The sequence below is a fragment of the Aythya fuligula genome, chromosome 3 (genome assembly GCF_009819795.1).
Source record: "Aythya fuligula isolate bAytFul2 chromosome 3, bAytFul2.pri, whole genome shotgun sequence".
NCBI classification, from domain to species: domain Eukaryota; kingdom Metazoa; phylum Chordata; class Aves; order Anseriformes; family Anatidae; genus Aythya; species Aythya fuligula.
Genome location: NC_045561.1, coordinates 106,024,265 through 106,045,999, shown reverse-complemented (window position 1 = coordinate 106,045,999; position 21,735 = coordinate 106,024,265). Strand labels below are relative to the sequence as shown.

At 37.9% G+C, this 21,735-nt stretch overlaps 1 protein-coding gene across 1 annotated transcript in view; it reads left to right on the top strand.

The window, feature by feature from the left end:
* NBAS (NBAS subunit of NRZ tethering complex) overlaps nt 1–21,735 on the top strand; it is a 185,922-nt gene that overhangs the window by 97,193 nt on the left and 66,994 nt on the right. Inside the window, exons 41-44 of the mRNA XM_032184498.1 lie at nt 13,381–13,610; nt 16,584–16,694; nt 20,020–20,270; nt 21,317–21,651. Of these exons, the coding sequence (XP_032040389.1) occupies nt 13,381–13,610; nt 16,584–16,694; nt 20,020–20,270; nt 21,317–21,651 (927 nt within the window). The remainder of the gene's footprint in view (nt 1–13,380; nt 13,611–16,583; nt 16,695–20,019; nt 20,271–21,316; nt 21,652–21,735) is intronic.

The window sequence follows — 21,735 nt, the reverse complement described above, 5'->3', positions numbered from 1 at the left end:
CCTGAAAAGTGATTATCCTCTTTATCCTCTTTTGATAGTCCAGGCGGGCAGTGACAACATCGAAGAGAGAAGCCTCAAGGCTATCAAAAGAGACTTTAGGGGACTGGGTCGGTTAGTGGATGGAGCGGGAGTGCAGGTGGTGTTTTCATCCATCCCTACGGTGGCAGGGAGGGGTTCAGAGAGGACACGGAAAGCCCAACTGTTAAACATGTGGCTCCGGGGCTGGTACCAACGCAGAAATCTTGTGTTTTTTGATCATGGGGCACTTTACTCAGCACCTGGCCTGATGGCCGCAGACGGGTCCCTATCTTTTAGGGGAAAAAGGATCCTGGGCCAGGAGCTGGCAGGGCTCATTGAGAGGGCTTTAAACTAGGTAGGAAGGGGGATGGGGCTGAAGCTAGGATTGTTGGGGCTGTGCCAGGGGGAACAATGGCAAGGCCGGAGGATAAGGCAATGGCCCAGCTGAAGTGCATCTACACCAATGCACGCAGCATGGGTAACAAACAAGAGGAGCTGGAAGCCATCGTGCTGCAGGCAGGCTATGACTTGGTTGCCATCATGGAGACGTGGTGGGACCAGTCTCATGACTGGAGTACTGCAGTGCCTGGCTATAAGTTCTTTAGAAGGGACAGGCAGCACAGAAGGGGTGGTGGTGTGGCTCTCTATATTAGAGAGTCTTTCGAGGTTGTAGAACTCGAGGCTGGGAATGACAAGGTCGAGTCCCTTTGGGTTAGGATTGGCAGGGACAACAAGGCTAGTGTCCTGGTCGGGGTCTGCTATAGACCGCCGAACCAGGATGAGGAGACGGATGAGGAACTCTACAGGCAACTGACAGAAGTTGCGAAATCGTCAGCTCTTGTACTCGTGGGGGACTTCAACTTCCCTGACATATCCTGGAAGCACAACACAGTCCTGAGAAAGCAGTCTAGGAGGTTTCTGGAGAGCGTGGAAGATAGCTTCCTGACGCAGCTGGTTAGTGAGCCTACCAGGGGTGGTGCCCCGCTAGACCTTCTCTTCACAAACAGAGAAGGACTGGTGGAAGATGTGATTGTCGGGAGCTGTCTTGGGCAGAGTGACCACGAAATGGTGGAGTTCTCTATTCTTGGCGAGGCCAGGAAGGGGACCAGTAAAACCGCTGTATTGGACTTTCGGAGGGCTGACTTTGAGCTGCTCAGGACACTGGTTGGTGGAGTCCCTTGGGAGGCGGTTCTGAAGGGCAGAGGGGTCCAGGAAAGCTGGGCGCTCTTCAAGAGGGAAATCTTAATGGCGCAGGAACGGTCTGTCCCCACGTGCCCAAAGACGAGCTGGCGGGGAAGAAGACCAGCCTGGCTCAACAGAGAATTGTGGCTTGATCTTAGGAGGAAAAAGAGGGTTTATAATCTTTGGAAAAGTGGGCAGGCCACTAGGGAGGACTTTAAGGATGTAGCGAGGCTGTGCAGGGACAAAATTAGGAAGGCCAAAGCTCATCTGGAGCTCAATCTGGCTACTGCCGTTAAAGATAACAAAAAACGTTTCTATAAATACATCAACACAAAAAGGAGGACTAAGGAGAATCTCCATCCTTTACTGGATGCGGGGGGAAACTTAGTTACAAGAGATGAGGAAAAGGCGGAGGTGCTCAATGCCTTCTTTGCCTCAGTCTTTAGCGGCAATACCGGTTGTTCTCTGGATACTCAGTACCCTGAGCTGGTGGAAGGGGATGGGGAGCAGGATGTGGCCCTCACTATCCATGAAGAACTGGTTGGTGACCTGCTACGGCACTTGGATGTGCACAAGTCGATGGGGCCGGATGGGATCCACCCAAGGGTACTGAGAGAACTGGCAGAGGAGCTGGCCAAGCCACTATCCATCATTTATCAGCAGTCCTGGTGATTGGGGGAGGTCCCAGTTGACTGGCGGCTAGCAAATGTGACGCCCATCTACAAGAAGGGCCGGAGGGCAGACCCGGGAAACTACAGGCCTGTCAGTTTGACCTCAGTGCCAGGGAAGTTCATGGAGCAGATCCTCTTGAGAGTCATCACGCAGCACTTGCAGGGGAAGCAGGCGATCAGGCCCAGTCAGCATGGGTTTATGAAAGGCAGGTCCTGCTTGACGAACTTGATCTCCTTCTATGACAAAGTGACGCGCTGGGTGGACGAGGGAAAGGCTGTGGATGTGGTCTACCTTGACTTCAGCAAGGCTTTTGACACCGTCTCCCACAGCATTCTCCTCAAGAAACTGGCTGCTCTTGGCTTGGACTGGCGCGCGCTTCGTTGGGTTAGAAGCTGGCTGGATAGCTGGGCCCAAAGAGTCGTGGTGAATGGAGCCAAGTCCAGTTGGAGGCCAGTCACTAGTGGCGTTCCCCAGGGCTCGGTGCTGGGGCCGGTCCTCTTTAATATCTTCATCGATGATCTGGACAAGGGCATTGAGTGCACCCTCAGTAAGTTTGCAGATGACACCAAGTTAGGTGCGTGTGTCGATCTGCTTGAGGGTAGGAAAGCTCTGCAGGAGGATCTGGATAGGCTGGACCGATGGGCTGAGGTCAACTGCATGAAGTTCAACAAGGCCAAGTGCTGGGTCCTGCACCTGGGGCGCAATAACCCCAAGAAGAGCTACAGGCTGGGAGAGGAATGGTTGGAGAGCTGCCAGGCAGAGAAGGACCTGGGAGTGATGGTGGATAGTCAGCTGAATATGAGCCAGCAGTGTGCTCAGGTGGCCAAGAAGGCCAAGAGCATCCTGGCTTGTATTAGGAACAGTGTGAGCAGCAGGGCTAGGGAGGTGATCGTCCCCCTGTACTCAGCTCTGGTGAGGCCGCACCTCGAGTACTGTGTTCAGTTTTGGGCCCCTCGCTACAAGAAGGACATGGAGGTGCTTGAGCGGGTGCAGAGAAGGGCGACGAAGCTGGTGAGGGGTCTGGAGAACAAGTCCTACGAGGAGCGGCTGAGGGAGCTGGGCTTGTTCAGCCTGGAGAAGAGGAGGCTCAGGGGTGACCTTATCGCTCTCTATAGGTACCTCAAGGGAGGCTGTAGCGAGGTGGGGGTTGGTTTGTTCTCCCACATGCCTGCTGACAGGACGAGGGGGAATGAGCTTAAGTTGCGTCAGGGGAGTTTTAGGTTGGATGTTAGGAAGAACTTCTTTACTGAAAGGGTTGTGAGGCATTGGAACAGGCTGCCCAGGGAAGTGGTGGAGTCTCCATCCCTGGAAGTCTTCAAAAGACGTTTAGATGTAGAGCTTAGGGAAATGGTTTAGTGGGGACTGCTAGCGTTAGGTCAGAGGTTGGACTCGATGATCTTGAGGTCTCTTCCAACCTAGAAATTCTGTGTGATTCTGTGATCACTAAGCTTTCACCTTTCTTTTCACCAGGTTTCAGTTCTTAAAAAGGCCTTTGTTCCAATCCCATGACAACTATTTCTTGACTGGACTTTGGTTGGAAAACTTACCAAGGAATTTTGGAAGGTCTTTATGCTTGTTGTCTACAGAATGTCCTTTACCACTGTGCTCGTTGAGTGCTAATAGGACTCCAGCAAGTTAATGAGGCAGATTTTTCTTTACAGAGGCCATGCGGACTCTTTCCCACCAAACAGTTTATGCATGTGTTCAGTGGCCTCATTCTTTATGATGGAGTCTGTCTACCAGGGATGGAAATCAGACTCTCTGGTCTGTCATCCCTGTGATGATCCTCTTGAAATCCGTTTTTTAGATCGGTCTTGTACTCTGGCATGGTGGTTATAACATGTGTTGATGCATCTAAGCCTGTCATTTAATGTAATTTCATGTTTGTGTTTCTTGAACTCAAGGTGAATGCCATCTGGTCATAGTGGCATGCTAGCTCATTGACTTCCCCTGCTAGGGTTATCCATCCCTGCTCCTTTCACACCTTATCACCAAGTGATTCTGCCAATTCTCTAGCTGTTCTGATTTTGAGCTGCTTTTCAGAACTCATTGCTATCATCTTAGCCATTCCTTGTAAGATGCTTTGCAGGTTTTTATTTTTTTTTAGCCCTTTTAATTACCTCTTTGACCTGTCACATATTGTTAATTTTCTTTTCTCACTTGTTTGTTTATTCCTTAGTGATTTATCAACAAACACGCTTCTTCTTTCCCCATCTTTCCCCTAGCTCACTATATGCTACTACATTCAAAGGCTTAAGACTCAAGTAAGCTCTCCTGCACTAGCAGTCCCCATGGAGGCTTTTTAACGTCTTCTGGTATCATCCCTGAAATAGTAAGCCAGCAATTAGTGACATTGCAGTCATAGCATGACAACTATGTTCCTTTGGTTGAAGTGTGTTTGATATAGATAAGCCAGTGTTTTGCATATCGTCATATTTCTTTGTCTGCCAAGCACAAAACACTACAAAGCATCATTTTATTTCTTCAAGGTAAATTATACTTAAAAAAGAAAAAAGAGATTATAGCAATGTTACTCATTTTTATTTTGCAAGGACTGTATAAGCTATGCTGTTAAATCCCACTTCTGAAAGCAGAGCAAATGTTCTTAAGCCAGCTGTTCAGAAATACTCTTTCAGAACAGAAGATCTTCAAACCTTGAATTTCATGGAAGTTTGAGTTCTAGTTTGCCTGTGTTCCTCTGGAGAGTTACTTACGGATTTTCATGCCAGGGAGTTGGGATAACTTCTGCTTTTTCTCTTGCAAGGGGTTTTGTTTCTTTCTGAGAGAGTACAAAGGTGATTGCCAGCTTTTTGAAGCAGTCTTTCTGTAGTCAGTTCACTTTATCTTCTCTTTTACTTTACTCTTCAGATGATGGTATGGTTTTTCAAGTTTCCTTGAAAAATTAGCACTGAACAAACAAACAAAAAATTACCACCAACAAAAACAGCTAGACAGCTATTTCAGTTAACTAAAGGGTTCAGCATTTTCTACTTTGAACATGATACCGCTTCATAATTTACAGATGAATGTAAAGCTGTCAACAAAATTAATTTTTGCAAGCAGCCTGATTGAAATTTTATGTGACATTTTTTTTAGAATATAAAATACTTTAGCAAAGTGTTATTCATCTGGATTGTCAATATAAGTAAGTTTAGAGCTACAGGCAGTCTTCTCTTACTCAGGAATTGAGTTGCCTCTTCTGTTTCTTTTTCTTTCCACCCCACCTCCCCAATTTGGAGAGTTGAGGGCAAATGTTTTGGTCTGGATAAATTTAGCCTAAGAAGCTTTTCAGAAAAATATCACAGTAAGGGAAGGTGGTCACTGAGACACTCACTGAAAAAAACAGGTGTTTTATTCTGTTATGTAGCTCATGGAATAGTTTTCAAGCTTGAAATTAGTAAAATATAGAAATATTTGCATGTACCTACTCAGGTAACTACAGTTAAAAGCATATGATATTGTACACAGGAAACTAAAACGATATCACGTTATACATAGATTTTACCCTAGGAATGTATGCTTATATCAAAGTCTGTGTGTGTGACTAAAGCTGTGGCCATGTAGATCAAGAGTAAAGACATATTCTAAAGGAACATCCATAACATCATTTATTATTAAAATAAATAATTTTTTTTTTTTAGAGAAAATGGAGATGGTCAGAGGGTTAGGATAATTACAAAAATTGAGACATTATTTAGTCATTTGTCTCATTATGTCTCAACTGAGACATATTAATGCTGACTGCAAATGGGAAAAGAACTGTGTACTATGAATTCAGTAGTTGACGCAAAACTATGTAGTAATTTTCTATTTTCAGAGATGTTCTTTTATTTGACATTTTAACTTTGCATTTATCATATGTTAGTTCCCCTAAAGCAGCTTTAAGTTGAAATGACAAGATGAGTTTTTCTACTTAAGTCTGACTTGTCAGTATCCTACCCAATATGAGAGAGTCTGCAAGAGAACACGAGAAGAGAAGCTATCAAAACATTTTCTCTTGGGACAGATTATTCTTCACTCTTGCTGGAAGAGCTGACTGAAAACAAAGCAAAAAAGCATTTAAAACAGCACTAGAGCAATTTGTTCAACTCTTCAGATACAAGTCATTTAACTTAACTGTGGAAGCAACTGCCTTAACAACTTTTAAAATTATTTTTATATGTTATTAGCAACAGCAGTAACTTGCATTTTTTTTTCCTGCAGCAGTACTGGCTTCTGTATTAGTAACTATGTTGATTTAATTTAGAGGTTTTGCTTGCACTTTAAAATAACTTTTTGTCATTATTTTGTCTGCTGCTGGCTCTTAAAGGATCGTATGTTACTTCTGTAGCCAAGTTTTATCTGCTAGGAATTTATCATAAAATACATTCAGTAAAAGCTCAAGGCAATAATTACAATAGCATGCAGGTATTTACATTAAATTATCTACAAATACAGTGGCTATTCTTTTGTCTTCATGACTTCATTTTGTCATGGATAGCTGTTTGACCTTAAAATATGATGTATGCATGAAATAAAATTGTAACAGCATTTTATTCCTCTTTTTTTTTTTTTTTTTTTTTTTTGGTATTCTGATAATTCTAGCCTGCAGTTTTGCTACCTCTGCAAATAGAGTTGAAAAAAAAAAATCATAGAACATGATTCCTCTTCATAGGTGTTGTGCATTCCTTAGCCCAACTCTAATACCAGCTTTAGTGTAATTTCTGAAACAGAAATAAAATCAACAGGTAATATATTCCCAAGGTTGTGTGCAAGCAAGATCTGATGCATAATTCAAAGCTAACAGCTTAACTCAGTGCTTTTTATTCAGTCTCTTCTGGGGGATTTGCCTGCAGAAAAGGTTCTTGGGATTCCACTTTTCCACTTCCCTGTCATCTTTACTTGTACCAGCATCTTGGGCAACCTTTTCTCCTTATAAGAGCCGGGTAGTTTTCCAACATAGTGATCTTGAAGCAGCAGTGGAGTGAGTATGCTGCCTGACTTCCTATTACAAGTGTTTCAGCTTTCAAACATTGCACTTCAGCATTGCTTATTGAAAACACAAAACATTCCTTCTATTAAAATAAACAAAAACTAAAACAGCCAATTAAATAATTTGCTCTTTTTTAGACTAGTTTTGAAATACTATCATTTCCAAATCTTTTCTAGATTTTGTTTTCGCGACTTATTTTTAGTCACAAAATGATGAGGAGTGTTGCCGTTTGAATTGTTATTGGATGTCCACATTGCCTGATAATGGAAAGAAGCAGGACTTTGGAAATAAGAATTAATTTCTTCCATTTCCTGTGAAAGGGAAATTGCTTTTTTGCAAACTGCTTGCCTGTGCTTTTGTGTTCCTCTCACAATTTACCAGCTTTAGCTAGTTTCTTTATTCATGAATTAGTTTACACCAATTTCACTGTAAATGTGCACATATATATATATATATATATATTTAATAATTTCCCTGGAAATTCAAATAACTCTTTCAAGTTAGTGCTAGTCTTAAACCCCTAGGCACATCAAGACTGCAGAGTTCTCAGTCACCTGTGTACTTCAAGTATGTAATCTACTTTTTGTATGATGTAATATGAGTTGTACGCAGGATGTTTGGGAGTAGTTTAAACTTGGCCATTTTAAAGTGAGAGCTTCAAAAAACAGTGGCTTTTAAACTGTGATCTGTGTCTGTTTTATACAGACATTGATCTTCAGTAAAATTTTAAAATGTTCTATTTCAATATATGGCAGAAAAAAGAGAAATTTGGATAAAATCTGTGGCAAATGCAAGGAGGGAAGTTAGGGAATTTGAGTCCACAGCTCTACTCCCAGATCTATAATATCCAGATCCACATTTTTGAGTACAGTATGAAATGGCAGGGTTGTATCATCCATGCACAGTACTGTGCCAACAAGCAATTTTTTAAGAGCATCAACATGTTTCAAAATCATTGTAAGTAAATACAGCTGAGACATTCAAGTATGCTACAAAAGCATCTGATGGATCATTTAAGATTCTAAAAACCTGAAATACAAATTTAATATTGTCTGTATGTATAAGAAGACATACCTGTGTCTTTGATAATTGAGGATTAACGTTTTATTTCATCTCTACTTCATTTTATGTTAGTATGTATAGCAAAGACATGAAGCATTTTGTAGCTTACAATAGGTATACAAATAGGCATCCTTGTATGTTGACTTGATGTAGTTTCGCTGGTGGACAATGAGATTTGCTGCTTCTTGATCCTGATGCATGAGTGTTCTGTTGTGTTACCCAACAGTGTATGTAGCTAGAGGACAAAGAAACAGGATGCATCCTTGCATCTGAATCCTGCTAGTACAGCTTTTATTTCTGAGATGTTCGGGCTCCCAGTCATGAACTTTAGCTTTTGCTTTGAGCAGATCAAATGTGAGACAGCCATGATCTGAAAGATGGACTACCCCAAATTGATCTGATGCTGTGTCATCGTGAGAATGTATTCTTGATTCACAGCATGGCAGGCTTGGTGGAGGGCAAGTGTTACTGATTTAATTAATGAAAAGGCATCCTTTAAAGGGATGGATTTTACTTCTTGAGTAAACAGGCATGGGTAAACTTTCTTTCCTATAAACCTTTTTTTTCTTTCCCAGCTTCAGTACTTGGGGAAAAAAAAAAAAAAAAAAAAAAAAAGCTTTTGCTTGTGTCTCCTTTTTTCTTTTATATTTGTTTGGATCAGATTTGTAGCACATTGAATCTCTTGCTACAGGGATTGTGGCTTTTGCTGCAAGCAAGGATTAAGGAAGAACTCTCCTCTCCTCCCTGAAATGTATCAGTGCTTTCCAGAGGTGTGGTTTGCATAGAAGCACTGCACATTGTCAGCAACTAGAGGCAGGGATGATGATCAGTGTGTACCAGTGTCTGTAGCAGGAATTTCATGCCCTGCACTCTGGTATCTTGTTTTGCTCATGTACCATCATCTCCTGGGTTTACTAACTGTTAGGGTTTTGGGTGGTGTATGTGGCTTCCTCTGTAGCATGATCTTTTTCTTCAGATCACTTAAAATGTTTTGAAACAAATCTGGTACTACAAGAATCCGCCACAACTAAAACATTCTCTGTCTTTCCATTCAGATTCCAATGGCTCACTATGTTTGCAGCTTTTGATCATTACCTTTTAATCATTACATTACTCCAGAAAGATCTGCAAAATCAGTTATGCATTCATGGTGATTATGAGCAGATTAGCCTAGATGATCTTGGCAGCTTTTCTCATCAATGTTCCTAGTCGTTTCTGTATTGCAATCTGAAGATCATTTACACTAAAAAAAAAAAAAAAAAGGCAAAAAATACTCCTTTTTAGAACAGTTTGAAAGATTATTGGTCTTAAAATAAGTAAACAGGCTACATAGCTTATCATGCTCTAATGTCATCAATGACGCACTTACATGAAAGCTGTCTTTTTATTATCATTATCATTATTTTTACTGTAGCTGTAAAATTGTTGCCACTTCAGGAGAGGAACAGGAGAAAGACTGACTCATATTCCCCTTTTTTTTCTTAATGTGTATGGCTGAATGCAGCATTTTCAAGGGATGTGAAAGAAAAAGGAGGTGACTGGTGACAGCCAACATGGCTTCACTAAGGGCAGATCATGCCTGACAAATCCAGTGGCCTTCAGCGATGGGGTTACAGTGTTGGTGGAGAGGAGAATAGCAACTGCCATCCTCTGCCTGGACTTGTGCAGGGCATTTCACCCTGTCCCCCATGATATACTTGTCTCTAAATTGTAGAGACATGGATTTGATGGATGGACCACTTGATGGCTAAGGAATTGGCTGGATGGTCACATTGAAGGAGTTTATGTTACCGGAAAGCTGGGGAGGGACTCTTTGTCAGGGAGTGTAGTGATAGGACAAGGGGAAATGGTTTTAAACTAAAAAGGGGAGATTTAGATGAGATGTTAGCAGGAAGTTCTTGATTCAGAGTGGTGAGGCACTGGAACAGGTTGCCCAAAGAAGCTGTGGATGCCCAGTCCCTGGAGGTGTTGAAGACTAGGTTGGATGAGGCTGTGGGCAACCAGATCTAATGGGTGGCATCCCTGTCCGTGGTAGGGGGGTTGGAGTTAGATGATCTTTAAGGTTCCTTTGCCACCCAAGCCCTTCTATGATCCTATGATTCTATGACCTGTGGCATTGTTGGGTTCTGCTCACAGAGGCCACCCCTGCAGCTTGCTGCTACCAAAGCCTTGCCACATAAGAATAATACAACATTCTGTCTATTTGAACTAGGTATCTAATGGATGCAGAAGTATTTGTGCTTTTATTTTCATAAAGTTATCTTATTAAAATGTGGAAATGTTAATGATTATTTAAGGCTATGAAATGCAAGTTCTGAACAGTTCGATACTGAATGCTTCAGCTGTGTTTTCTCAGTGAGCTTGTCTCAAATGCCTAATAATTGCTGCACAAGCAACATTATTTTTTAAGAAAGCATTTTAAAACTGTGACAAAGATGACAAATCGGAGAGAAGAAAATCTGTATGATTCATTTACGCTGTGAGTGAGTTTTGCAAACAACTGCAACTCAGGAAAAAAAGTTTTCATGGATTAAAAAAAACAAGTAGAAGGATTCACTGATATCCCCTATAGGCTATTGCATGGAGCAGGCTGTGGGATTTCTCTAATTTTTGATTTCACATACTTGGATAGTTCAGGGTCTAAGTCTTGTAGGGGATGGAAGGGGCAACAGTTGATTGAAAGATCTCTAGTGGTGGAGAGAGTTCAACACAATCCTTGACAAAGGATCCCAATAAATAAACAACAAAAACAATTGTTTTCTTTTGCGTTAATGTGTATATCCTAACTTACCAGCTATTAGATTTCATACTTCAGTTGCTTAGCTAGAGGAGTGTGATGAACTTTTTTCTATTACACATACATGGGTATTTGTACAGGGAACAATCATATTGATCTTTAATTATGTCATTAAGAAGTTCAGAAGTTCAGTCCTTGTAATTGTCCTTGATCCAGGTTTTTTATTTTACTTCAGTTACAGCTTGATATTGAAACAAGGTAGAAGAGGTTCAGATAAGAAAAACAGTGAAAAATGTATTTACTAGTTTGATATATAGCAGTCTTGGCAGAACTGCAGGCTTATTTGTAGGTATTATTTGGCAAAAGTACTAGCAGGAGAATGATAAGCTGATTAGATAGCCTTAAGGTGCTCCTTTGAAGCATGAACAGGCAATGTGGAGGATAGCACAAAGATGCCTTTAGGGAGATGTGACACATGAAGAATGAAGGTTGGCATCAATGACAGATGTCAGATGAGAGGCTGCAACTTGGTCAGAATAATGTGTTTGGAAGTCAAGTGGCAGAATTTTTTTTTAAAAGAGGAGTTTCAAATTTATAGCCTGTGTTGGGCCAGTGTGTTGAAGATAAAGGTGGAACAAAAGTAAAGTGTTTTCAATCTGCCTGAATATTATTTATAAGTTACTGTTGTAAATATTCAAGTTACATTCAACCTCACTGTGAAAAACTTGGTGCTGTGCAGGAAACTTAATAAAAAGTGTTGTCTTCTCATCTTCAGAAGCAATTTTTCAAGGAATTGCTCTGACAGATGTTTGAAAATATTTTCAAGATTGTCTTTGTGTACTTCATGAATAATCCCGTGTGCTGTGCAAAGGAAGAATGCTGACATTAGACTCTGCTTTTCTTCATGGAGAGAGGGGGAACCTAGCTGAAGAGACCAAACTTAGCCACAGAGGTTGTCAGAGGCACCTGCCTTTCCTAGTGGATTGCACAGCGGATTGAGGCAATTATGTTAAACAGTTTTCCTCATCTTGCTCTGATTTTTCCTGTTTCCAGTGCTTTGTTTTCTAGTGTATCACCTAAAACTAGATACCAGGGTATATAATAAGCAGCAGTGTATTGGTTTCCAGCCAGTGTAATTGCATTGTAGAGGCAGTGCTCTGCCAGCCTATCTCTTTTCTGAGGTTTTATTATTCTGTTACCAATCTCTTAAACAATCTTGAAAGAACTACTGATGTTGTTTATAAAATCTATGTTTGCAGTGTTTAGAGGGCTTCAGAAAAAATATCATGTGGAGAGGAAAAAGGATGCCCTGTAGCATTTAATATGACTTTGTGAGCAGCGTGTCAGTTAAGACTTGAAAAGGGGGGAAAAAATAAATCAATTTAGAATGACCATCAAGCCACAGAGAAGTTCAAGCGTGTCTCAAGGTTCAGATGTTTTATACATTTTTAATTTGCTGTACACTGTAGTTCATGTTCGTAAGTTTTAGCTTTTAATTTAACAGAACCATTCTTTAATAATAAAAACAAAGTACATTGTCCATTATTTTCAAAATATTTATGATCACAATAGTTAAATCAGTTATTTTAGAAAATTCTGTAACTACAGTCGGCATCCCAAGGTATTTCTAAGTGGCTGTTCACTGTAAAGCAATGCAGTTCAGTATTAGGTGCTGGGACACTGTAGGGAGCACTCCATCCTCAGTGGGTTTGACACAGAAGTCATGGTGCTGCCTTGTGGGCATTGCAGCTTTGTGGAAGAGAGAAGGCTTTGTTCATGTTGAGTGATGTATCAGACACAGCTTTGTTCTAGTGAAGGGGCTTAGATGTAGCCACTGCCCAGATTAGCCGATTACCCAGCGGTAATTGGAAACTCTTTGTAATGCACATATTCCTTTTCCATTTCAAACATGTTTACTGTATTTGGTTCATGTTCTAATTCGCTACATGGGCTTTTGACTACAGAAGTTAGTGATGGATTAAATATGCACTTGATGCAGAAAAGTAAGTTTTCCTTGTGATGAAAGTTATTCTGTAAACAAAGGTTATCCTAACCAGTAGATGATCAATATTTAATTACTTGAAGATTTCAGCATTTAATGTACAAAATGAATGTGTGTAGGCAATGTGTCTTGTGTGTAATTTGCAGATCTTGCAACACTTCTTGGTCTTTGAAAGTACCAGTGCTTGATATTGAAAATGCTGCCTTTTGTCAATTCTGCAAAATAAAAGTATATCAGAAAATCAGCAATTTAAACCAAACCAAACAACAACAAAAAAAGACTCAATGGTATTGCTTCCATTTTTTTCTTTTGAGGTAGTCTGTATTTATGAATAAACTTATTTCTAGTTTTGTGACTGAGAGATTTGCAGAGTTTTCTTTATAAATTTTATAAAGAAAAACTTTATAAATTTTATAAATCAGTTGCCTAGCTTAATAGTAATAAAAATGAGGTTTTTAAAAACAAATTCAGTCACAGTGACATACTTTTAATCTTAGTATATTTAGGTAAGTTAGTGTGAGTTCTTGTAGCATATAGCATAACTCTAAAACATTCCAGGACAGGTTTTAAAGTCATAGTGAGTACTCCTTACATCTTGCAATACTTATGTACTTAAGATTTCTCAAAAATGGAAAAATATTTCAATTTTGAACACTGGAATCAATTATAAAATGGTAATTTTTTTGAAGGAACACGTAGGATATTTTCAAATGTGTTTTCCAATTATTTTTACAGGCTGATCCAAAAGAGCTGATTAAGATGGTCACACAGCATGTTACTCAGTATGGCTATAAAGAGTGGCCTGAAGAAATTGCAACTTTGATAAATCAGTTGCATTACTACAATGAACGACTGCTGGATTTCACTCAAGCTCAGATTCTGCAAGGACTTGGCAAAGGAGTAGATGTGCAGAGGTTTACAGCAGATGGACAGTACAAGAGAGAAACAATACTAGGACTGGCAGAGTAAGTAAGATCTATTAAGTGTTCATTATTTATTTTTAAATGGAATTACTTTAAGCTTTAAAGCAGGAAAGCAAATTGAAAGTAGCGCTGACCTTTAGAAGATAAGTTGCAAGTTCCTTCAGATATTTACACTGTAACTGCTACAACTGGGGTCTTTGCAATTCAACTATTCCACTTAAAACATTACTCAAACATCTGGGTCGATAACTTTTAATGGAAGATAGAACTCTTAACTTCAATATTAGCAGTTAATAAACATAAAGGAAAATCAGGGCACAGGTGGAGGTCTGTTCTCTTCCTTTCATCTTCTGTATGCCTGCCATTGAAATCTATTAGGGTATGCACAAGAGTCAGTTTATAATGAACTGTAGCAAAACAAATTAACAAATCTCGGAACCCCAGCTTCTTGTTACTGGTTTTAAACCATAAATAAAACTATTTTATTTGTTAATAATTAAGTTAAAACTACCCTATATTACAATATATACTTTTTGTAATCACTTGGAATTACTGAAGCCTCCACTGTGCATATTGTTGTGATATGTAGAATGCTTTTCTCTCACCTTTAAGTCTCCCAGAATAGGAAAAAGGTAAGCTGTAGGATAGTAATGTCTCTTCATTTTAAAAATACATTTTATTAACATTTGCATGCAACTGCTCTACAATGTGAACAAATATATTGAACTCTATATGTTTTGAAAGCACTCCCAGTTGAATTGCCATTAGACTGTCGAAGGGTTAGTAAAAATGAGACTTCATAGCATGTAGTTGAGTGGTAGTGCTGTATTAGGCAGTTGCAAAGATGCAATTAATTACTTGTTCAGCTCACAGCTTCCTTGTTCTAATCTTGTTAGTTGACTCCTAATCTGCATTTTCTGATGAAAACAATGTGCAAATTTAATATAATTATGTAGCATATTTTTTTTCTTGCTTGCTTTTGGTTTATCATTAAATGGCTCGTGTTTTGAATCTTTTATGAAGTGCTGTTTGCAGGAACAAAACCTGGAAGAGATGGTATCTTATTTACAAAAAAAGCTTTGTACTAGAATGAAGAATTTGTTTGCTAAAACTACTTAACAATTTATGTCAATATTATCTTCCATATTTTGGTGAATTCTCATTAGAGCTTATTACACATTATTTATCAAACATTTAAAGATTGAGGTGCCTCACAGACTTAATCAAGGCTAGTTCTTAAGCAGTTTTCAATTTGGGAAAAATAAAGCAAGAATATATCAGGGAAGTAATAAAGGAAACTAGAGCAAGACTGAATTGGAATTCCTGAGTTATCAGCTGAAGTTCCACACAGCTTTAGGCCAACCATAGTGTATAAACTTTCCAAATTATTTTTCACTTGTGGCAAGTTCTCCTCCCCCCCCAACTCGATTACTGTGATGTTTTCAGCCTATCACTGCTTCTGCTTAAATGTTTTTATTGGAAGCTGATTTTAATGAATGAGTATCTGTTTTTTCCTTGTTGTATGTAACTGAACCAAAATACTTTTGTTAGATTTTTTTATTTTGTGCCTGAGTGATCTGGATTAGAAAACGTGTGCAATTATGGTGCAATTGGAGTTTCCATAATTTAGTTCATGATTAGTGGGTTCTCAGAACGATTTTGATGCATATGAAATAGGTCCCTTTCCAGAAGACTAAACCAGAATATCCTGTATAAAACGTCTTCAATGTACTGTAGCTCTTAATAGTGTCATTAGTCTCTGAAATACTGTGTATGCTTTTGATGCTCTGGTCTTTTAGTTAAGACGTATCTTTTTCTCCCCAGTGCTTTGCAGAATTCAAACAGCTGTAGTCTTCCATTTTGTTTTCCTTTTCCAAGCATGAGACTTAAAGGCTGTTAGCTTGAATCTTCATTTTACTTCTCCTTTTTTTTTTTTTTTTTTTTTTTTTTTTTTTTTTTTTTTTTCATTTTACGTCTTCTGAGGATGAATGACTGGAAACATCAATCTCATTTCTTGTCATTATAATTGAATGCAGTTCTGGTTGTAATGCTTTGTAGCTGACTGATATGTCCAACGATTGTAAGTGCACATATGCATTTGTATAATACAACAGAGGTTTAACAGAACAACACTGGGGGGGAAAAAAACAGCCCTGATTTTCCAAATGCCTGTTTCTGGGAGCATGGAGGTGATCATCAAAATTCCAGCTGAGCAGCACTGTACAGGTATATTTTCAGGTACTTCAGCAATGCGTGCTGGCACACAGACGAGAGATGGCTAAGAACCATGCACAAGAACTGCTCCTTTCTTTGCTTTCTTCTGCACTAATCTTTGAGCTGTACTAACTTCAGTGGATTAATAGAAAATAATATGAGGTTAACATCAGGCTTTCATCACTTAACAGATTGTTCTGTTAAAGGGTAGTAACACAAACAGTTTTTACTATTTGTAGGACACTTAGAGAGTGTAGCTGGACACCTTCACACTTTTTTTCAGCCTGCAAAGACTAGCAATGTTTCTGGTTGTGAACTTCTAGGAAAAGCTTTGAGTATCTACATACCAATCTGCATACCAAAGACTTTAGATGTTGCCACTAAATAAGTGCTGCATCAAGTAAGTGCTGTGATGCATTGGTTCACATTGGTTATCATTTTGTAACTTAAAGGAAAATTATGTTTTTTTTCTGTAGCAAAAAGGTTAAGCAGAAACCCAACTGTCACTAAGAACCAAGGTGTATGTGGAGCAGGTATTTGTCTTTGAAATTTCTCTGTATTTTGATTTGATTTCAAAATTTTCCCTAAATGGACCACAGAACATGGAAAATGCAACAAGGCACACTTTGTGTATTTTTATTTAACAGTGGTTTAAAACTAGTGAATTAAATCTAGGTCCTTGGTTGGAGAGAATAAGATTAACAAGAAATCATTGCTCTTCTAATGGTAATACTTACTGTCCTGTCTCTAGGGGCTTAGTGTAATTTTTCCTTGTTCTGTTTCATGGCTCTTTTCTACAAGAACACTTGAAGAAAATGTATACAAGATTGCTGTTTCTTTGGCTCAGCGATACAACGTCCCCCTTTGGGAAGTTTATATGACCCATCTGGAATTTTTATTCACTGACAGTGGGTAAGTTTTGCAAATTGACATCAGATTCTATTACACGGAAATATGTCCTAATCTGAGATAGAATGGCATTATACTGGGGGCAGATTTAGGTTTGTGTTTTCATATTTCTTGCATGTGGTGTTTTTGTAACCAGCCATGAAAATGTGTTACAAGCAGACATAAAAGTCCATGTGCATCTTACTGTTCTTGTAAATATCCTGGGACTTTGGTTCAGTTTTTAGGTTTCCACAGCTATCAAGTCCTTGATAGCAAAGTATCCTTACCTTTATAGTCCTTTGGAATAGGTTGTGAATTGTGATAATGTTTGTTTATTTTAAAATAAACTTTGGTATTTATTGACCTCTCTTCTAAATAGAAGAAAGGAAATAACTATATTAGAGCTTCTTAGTTGTGTTATTCATTTGTGTGTGTGTGTTTTATGGAAGCACTTTCTACAAGACTTCTTTGGAACTTTTCTAGACTACAGGATTGTGGCAGATCAGACTTGGCATTGATGGCAAGGGGGATTCTTTTCTTTTGCATTCCCGAGTTGGTTCAAGAGCCTTTTTTTTCTTTTCAGACTTGGACATCTTGTCAGTCAGACAATAACTTTTAGCAAATTGAAAGAGAAATAAACCCTTTTAATGAAAGCCTAAGCTACTTACCTGAATAGTGCATTCAGGTGACAGTGATGTAGAGCCCCATGTGTAATATAGCAGCTCTTATCTACTGTTCTAACAGACATGATGAAATTAGTTGGTTTCAAATTTTAAATTGTGAAAGCAGCTGTAGCTTGCAGCAGTACTTCTACCTCTCTTACCATTAACTATTAATTAAAAAGCATTAAAATGTTTTATAGAACATGGGGTATAAAAAACAAAGCCGGATAGATTTTGGTACATAGTCTGAGAAGGTGAAATAACATTCTGTGATTCCTTTGTTTTCTTCAGAAAACAGAGAAGTTGTATCTTTGAAATTTTGGTGCTACTAAATGAATTAGTTCTTTAAACAAAATAGACAGTTGGAGTGTAATCCTGGCAACACTGGGGTCAATATGAAAGAACCAGATCACTTCTCTGGGACTAAAATTCTACCGAAGGTGTTTTGCACCAGTTTTCCGTCACTTTTTGTTCTGTCCTCTGTGAGTCAGTAATCATAGAATTCTGAAATCACCAAAGTATGAAGTAACGACCTTTTCCCTAATGAAATTCAAAAAAGTCTTGAAAATTGATATATAATAGCATAATATGCTGCTGAGTATGTTTTTGTTGTATCATAATCTCATTTTAAAGTTGATTGACAGCATATGGCAATTACAGTATATTTTACTCTTGGGATTATGGCATTAATAATGCATGCCTCATTATGCATTCATTCTGAAATGAAAAGAAGTTTATTCTAAGACTTGCTGCATATTTGGTTAAAGAGATTATTTCTATAAGCCACTTCATGTACAGAGAAGTTCAAAAGAAGCACTTACATGGTTTGTATTAACTATTTCTTTGATTAGTTGGTAACAAATAAACATGTTTTTCTGTTGTGCTGTGAATTTGAACTTGATGAAAATTGCACATAATCACTGTTTCTTAATTAATTGAACACTTAATTGTTTCTTGTGGAGGATCTGGTCAAATTTGAATGCCAAAGTGTATAAAATGCTTTTTATAATTTTAGCAACAAGAAATTTTATGTTTATCTTCCATAGATTCTATTCCATGATCTTGGTGAACAACATAATGAACCTTTCTTGCTCTCCCCTGCATCCATCCCACTCCCTCAACAAAACAAAAGAGAAACAAAAAACACACAGCAAAACTCTATCGATTTAAAATTTAACATCTCAAAGTTCAACCTGTAGGCTGGATGGTATGGAAAGAAAGTGTATTCAGAGCTTTCAAATCTCTTTCTTGATATAAATCAGTTCCAAGTGTCAGTTTTGTCTTACATTAAGAGTATTAAGAGTGAATGACATTTTATTTCCATTAGTAGCAGACATTTTTCCCTTAATATGGTAGAACCATTACACTTAGCAAACAGCTAGAATCTAGAGACCTAAATTAAAGCTTACAAGGTTGGGTTTCTAGCCTGTGGGCTCAGTTCTAGCCATAAAAATAACTCAAAAATAACTTATCCCTTAGAAATCAGAGATTAATTTTAAACTGAGAGAAGGTTGTCTGTAGTATTTGCTGTATGAAATTCATCTTTAAGAATGAAACTTACTTACTTGACTTGGATATCAAAAAGAAACACTACCTTACTTGTGGCATATATACTGAGGGAAAAATGATGTCAAAATTCTAATTTAATCAATTGTAAAGGTAGAAAAAAAAATCAAATGTGGTTAGAAGACATCAAATCTCAAATTGAAACATACCTACCTAAGGTGGCCTGTGGCTGGATGCTGGGAAGAGTCAGTTTAATGCTCATCCTTAGGTGACTTCTTTCCTTAGATTTTAGGTAAAAATTTCTGTTGAGAAATGTATAAACTCAAGATGAGACTTCATTGATATACATCCATTTTTACCTCTGTTGAGGGAGAAAAAAGGAGTGATTGCATTCAACTGTCTTTTATGTAGTCTGTTGGAAGTGTCTGAGTTCATGCTGTGAATGAACTAATGTATTCGTTTCAAAAGGGTCAAGAAAAAAACTTCCAGCAGTGAGACTGGCTGAGGTCAACCTGAGATTTTTGGTATTTTCATAAGTTATTATGGATGACAATTTGAAAGGTAGCATAATAAAACTGTCAAATTAAACGTGAAGTATGAATGATAGTGTCAAATAGATAAACTGGTGGACAAGAGTCAATTTTCAGTGATGTTCTCTAAAAGAATGCACAGGTCCTCATTTACTACAGAAAATGTAATAGAACGAGAGAACAGGTTGGGCTGTAAGATTTTAAGATTTTTCTAACATCTCTCAACCACAAGTGCTGTGTGCATAATTTTTTTTTTGTTATTGTTGGCTTTTGTTTTTTAAGCAGAAGCTTAAAATTCCTATACACGTGCACTGGACATGTCTACTTTTACGTATAATTAGAGATTTTACATATAATTAGAGAATTGAAATGCCGCTTTGAATCACACATAAAAGTCTTAAGTGTGTCACCCTTAGTCTTCACATCCAAATAAACAAATAATACGATCAGGAAATGAAAGAACTCCTTAGTTTCAATTCTCCATAAACAGAAGCTATCTATGAACAAGTATTTGCTCTTTCAGAATCTCTTACAAAGTTGAACCTTACTACTCAAACAAAGAAAAATATTGTTTTGTCTTCGTAAGTGTTGAACTGAAAAGGCATTAATGGCATGTCCACGCCTTTAAAGCAAAATTCTTTCAAAACGCAGATTGTCTACTCTGGAAGTAGAAGAAAGAGCACAAAGTCTTGGTCTTTTTGAGACTTTGAAAACAAGTCCTGAAACTTTACATGAACACATGGTTAAATATGTTTACCCAAGTATTGAAGGTAGAGATCATCAGCGGTTGCTTTATTATTTCACACTCCTTGAAAATTGTGGTTGCTCAGAATTTGTGAAGCATGCTGTGAAACCTGAAACTCACATTCGACTCCTGAAAAAATTCAAAGCAGTTGCACCAGGTAAGAGAGTTAATGTGTGTTTGTTTTTTTGTTTGTTTGTTTGTTTTTTCTCCTAGCTGTATTTATTATTCTGTTATATGAGTGTTGACATGGTTATGTTTATCTAATTTATACTTGCCAGGCACTTCTTATTATTTTTTTTCAATGAGCATATCAGATGCCTGCAAGCAATTTGGTGGGTTAGTCGTGCATTATAGGAAGAGAGAAGTTCCTTCTCTTTGTATTACCGGAAATTTAAGTTAATTTTTTTTTTCCCTACTATGATAGATTAAAAACAGATTTCTGTTGGTGATGCAAGTCAGAATTATTAGCAATGATGTATAATGATTTTTTAAGAAAAAATAGTTATCCTGAAGCATAATTTTTAAGCCTGCAGGTTCAACATTAACTGTCTTAAGTCATTTGAGAATATTAGTTTATGTTTCAAAAGTCTAAGTTACGTAATATATCAAGAACTTTAAGCATTTTTGTAAAGAGGGTAATTTTATTTTGTATTTTTTTCTTTGATGTTACTTTTTGTCTTTACAGAAATACGTTATTTATTCCTCTTGCATTATTAGACAATACACATGAAAGAGAACTGCTGGAAAGTATTTTGAAACTTTGAATACCATTTTCAATTTGCTTATAAAGTCAAGTATTGATAAGATTCTATTAAGATGAGCTTTTATAGGATTTATATTTAAAAAAATGGTCTCATGATTCTACGTACTAAAAATATCCTTGCATATTTGAAAATCTATGGTTTTTTTTGTGTGTGTATATATATATATATCAATATATGAAGTCAAAATATGTTCCAGGGACTGAGAGATCTCATATATGAGGTCAGCATAAAATCCTGGTGTTATCTGCATGCAAACCTGTCTTCCTCCCCAGTCCGTCAATATACGTGATTGAAAATGGAAGTGGAGCAAGAGTTTTTCTAGTTCTGACTGAATTGTACAGAAATGTGGAGTTTGAGTAGATTTATTTAAATAACTAAATAACATTGAAAATAATGAATAACTTACATTTAATTTGTCTTTTTCTCCTTCTGTCAATAGGTCTTAATTACAAAAACTTAATAGATGAAAACGAAAACCCTCTGGGAACTCTGGAGCCAGTACTTACGAGTCAAAATATCTTATCTATTTCCAAACTGGCTCCCAAAATTCCTAAAAAAGATGGCAGTATGCTGTCACCAAGCTCTCTTTATGCTGTCTGGTTACAAAAACTTTTTTGGAACGGTGATAACCATCTCATTAAAAAAATACCAGAAACTATGGATGAGTGGCTACATGCATATGATGTGTGTTCAAAGTACTTTGATAGACTTGATCCAGATGATATCATCACTTTTATTGATGAAATTACCTTTTCTTCAAAAGCTGTCACAAAGGTAAGCAGATGCATTTGAAAAAACTCAAACTTCAGGTGAAGCACGGTTGATATACTGTCAGGGAGAAATTCTCAGCAAATATTT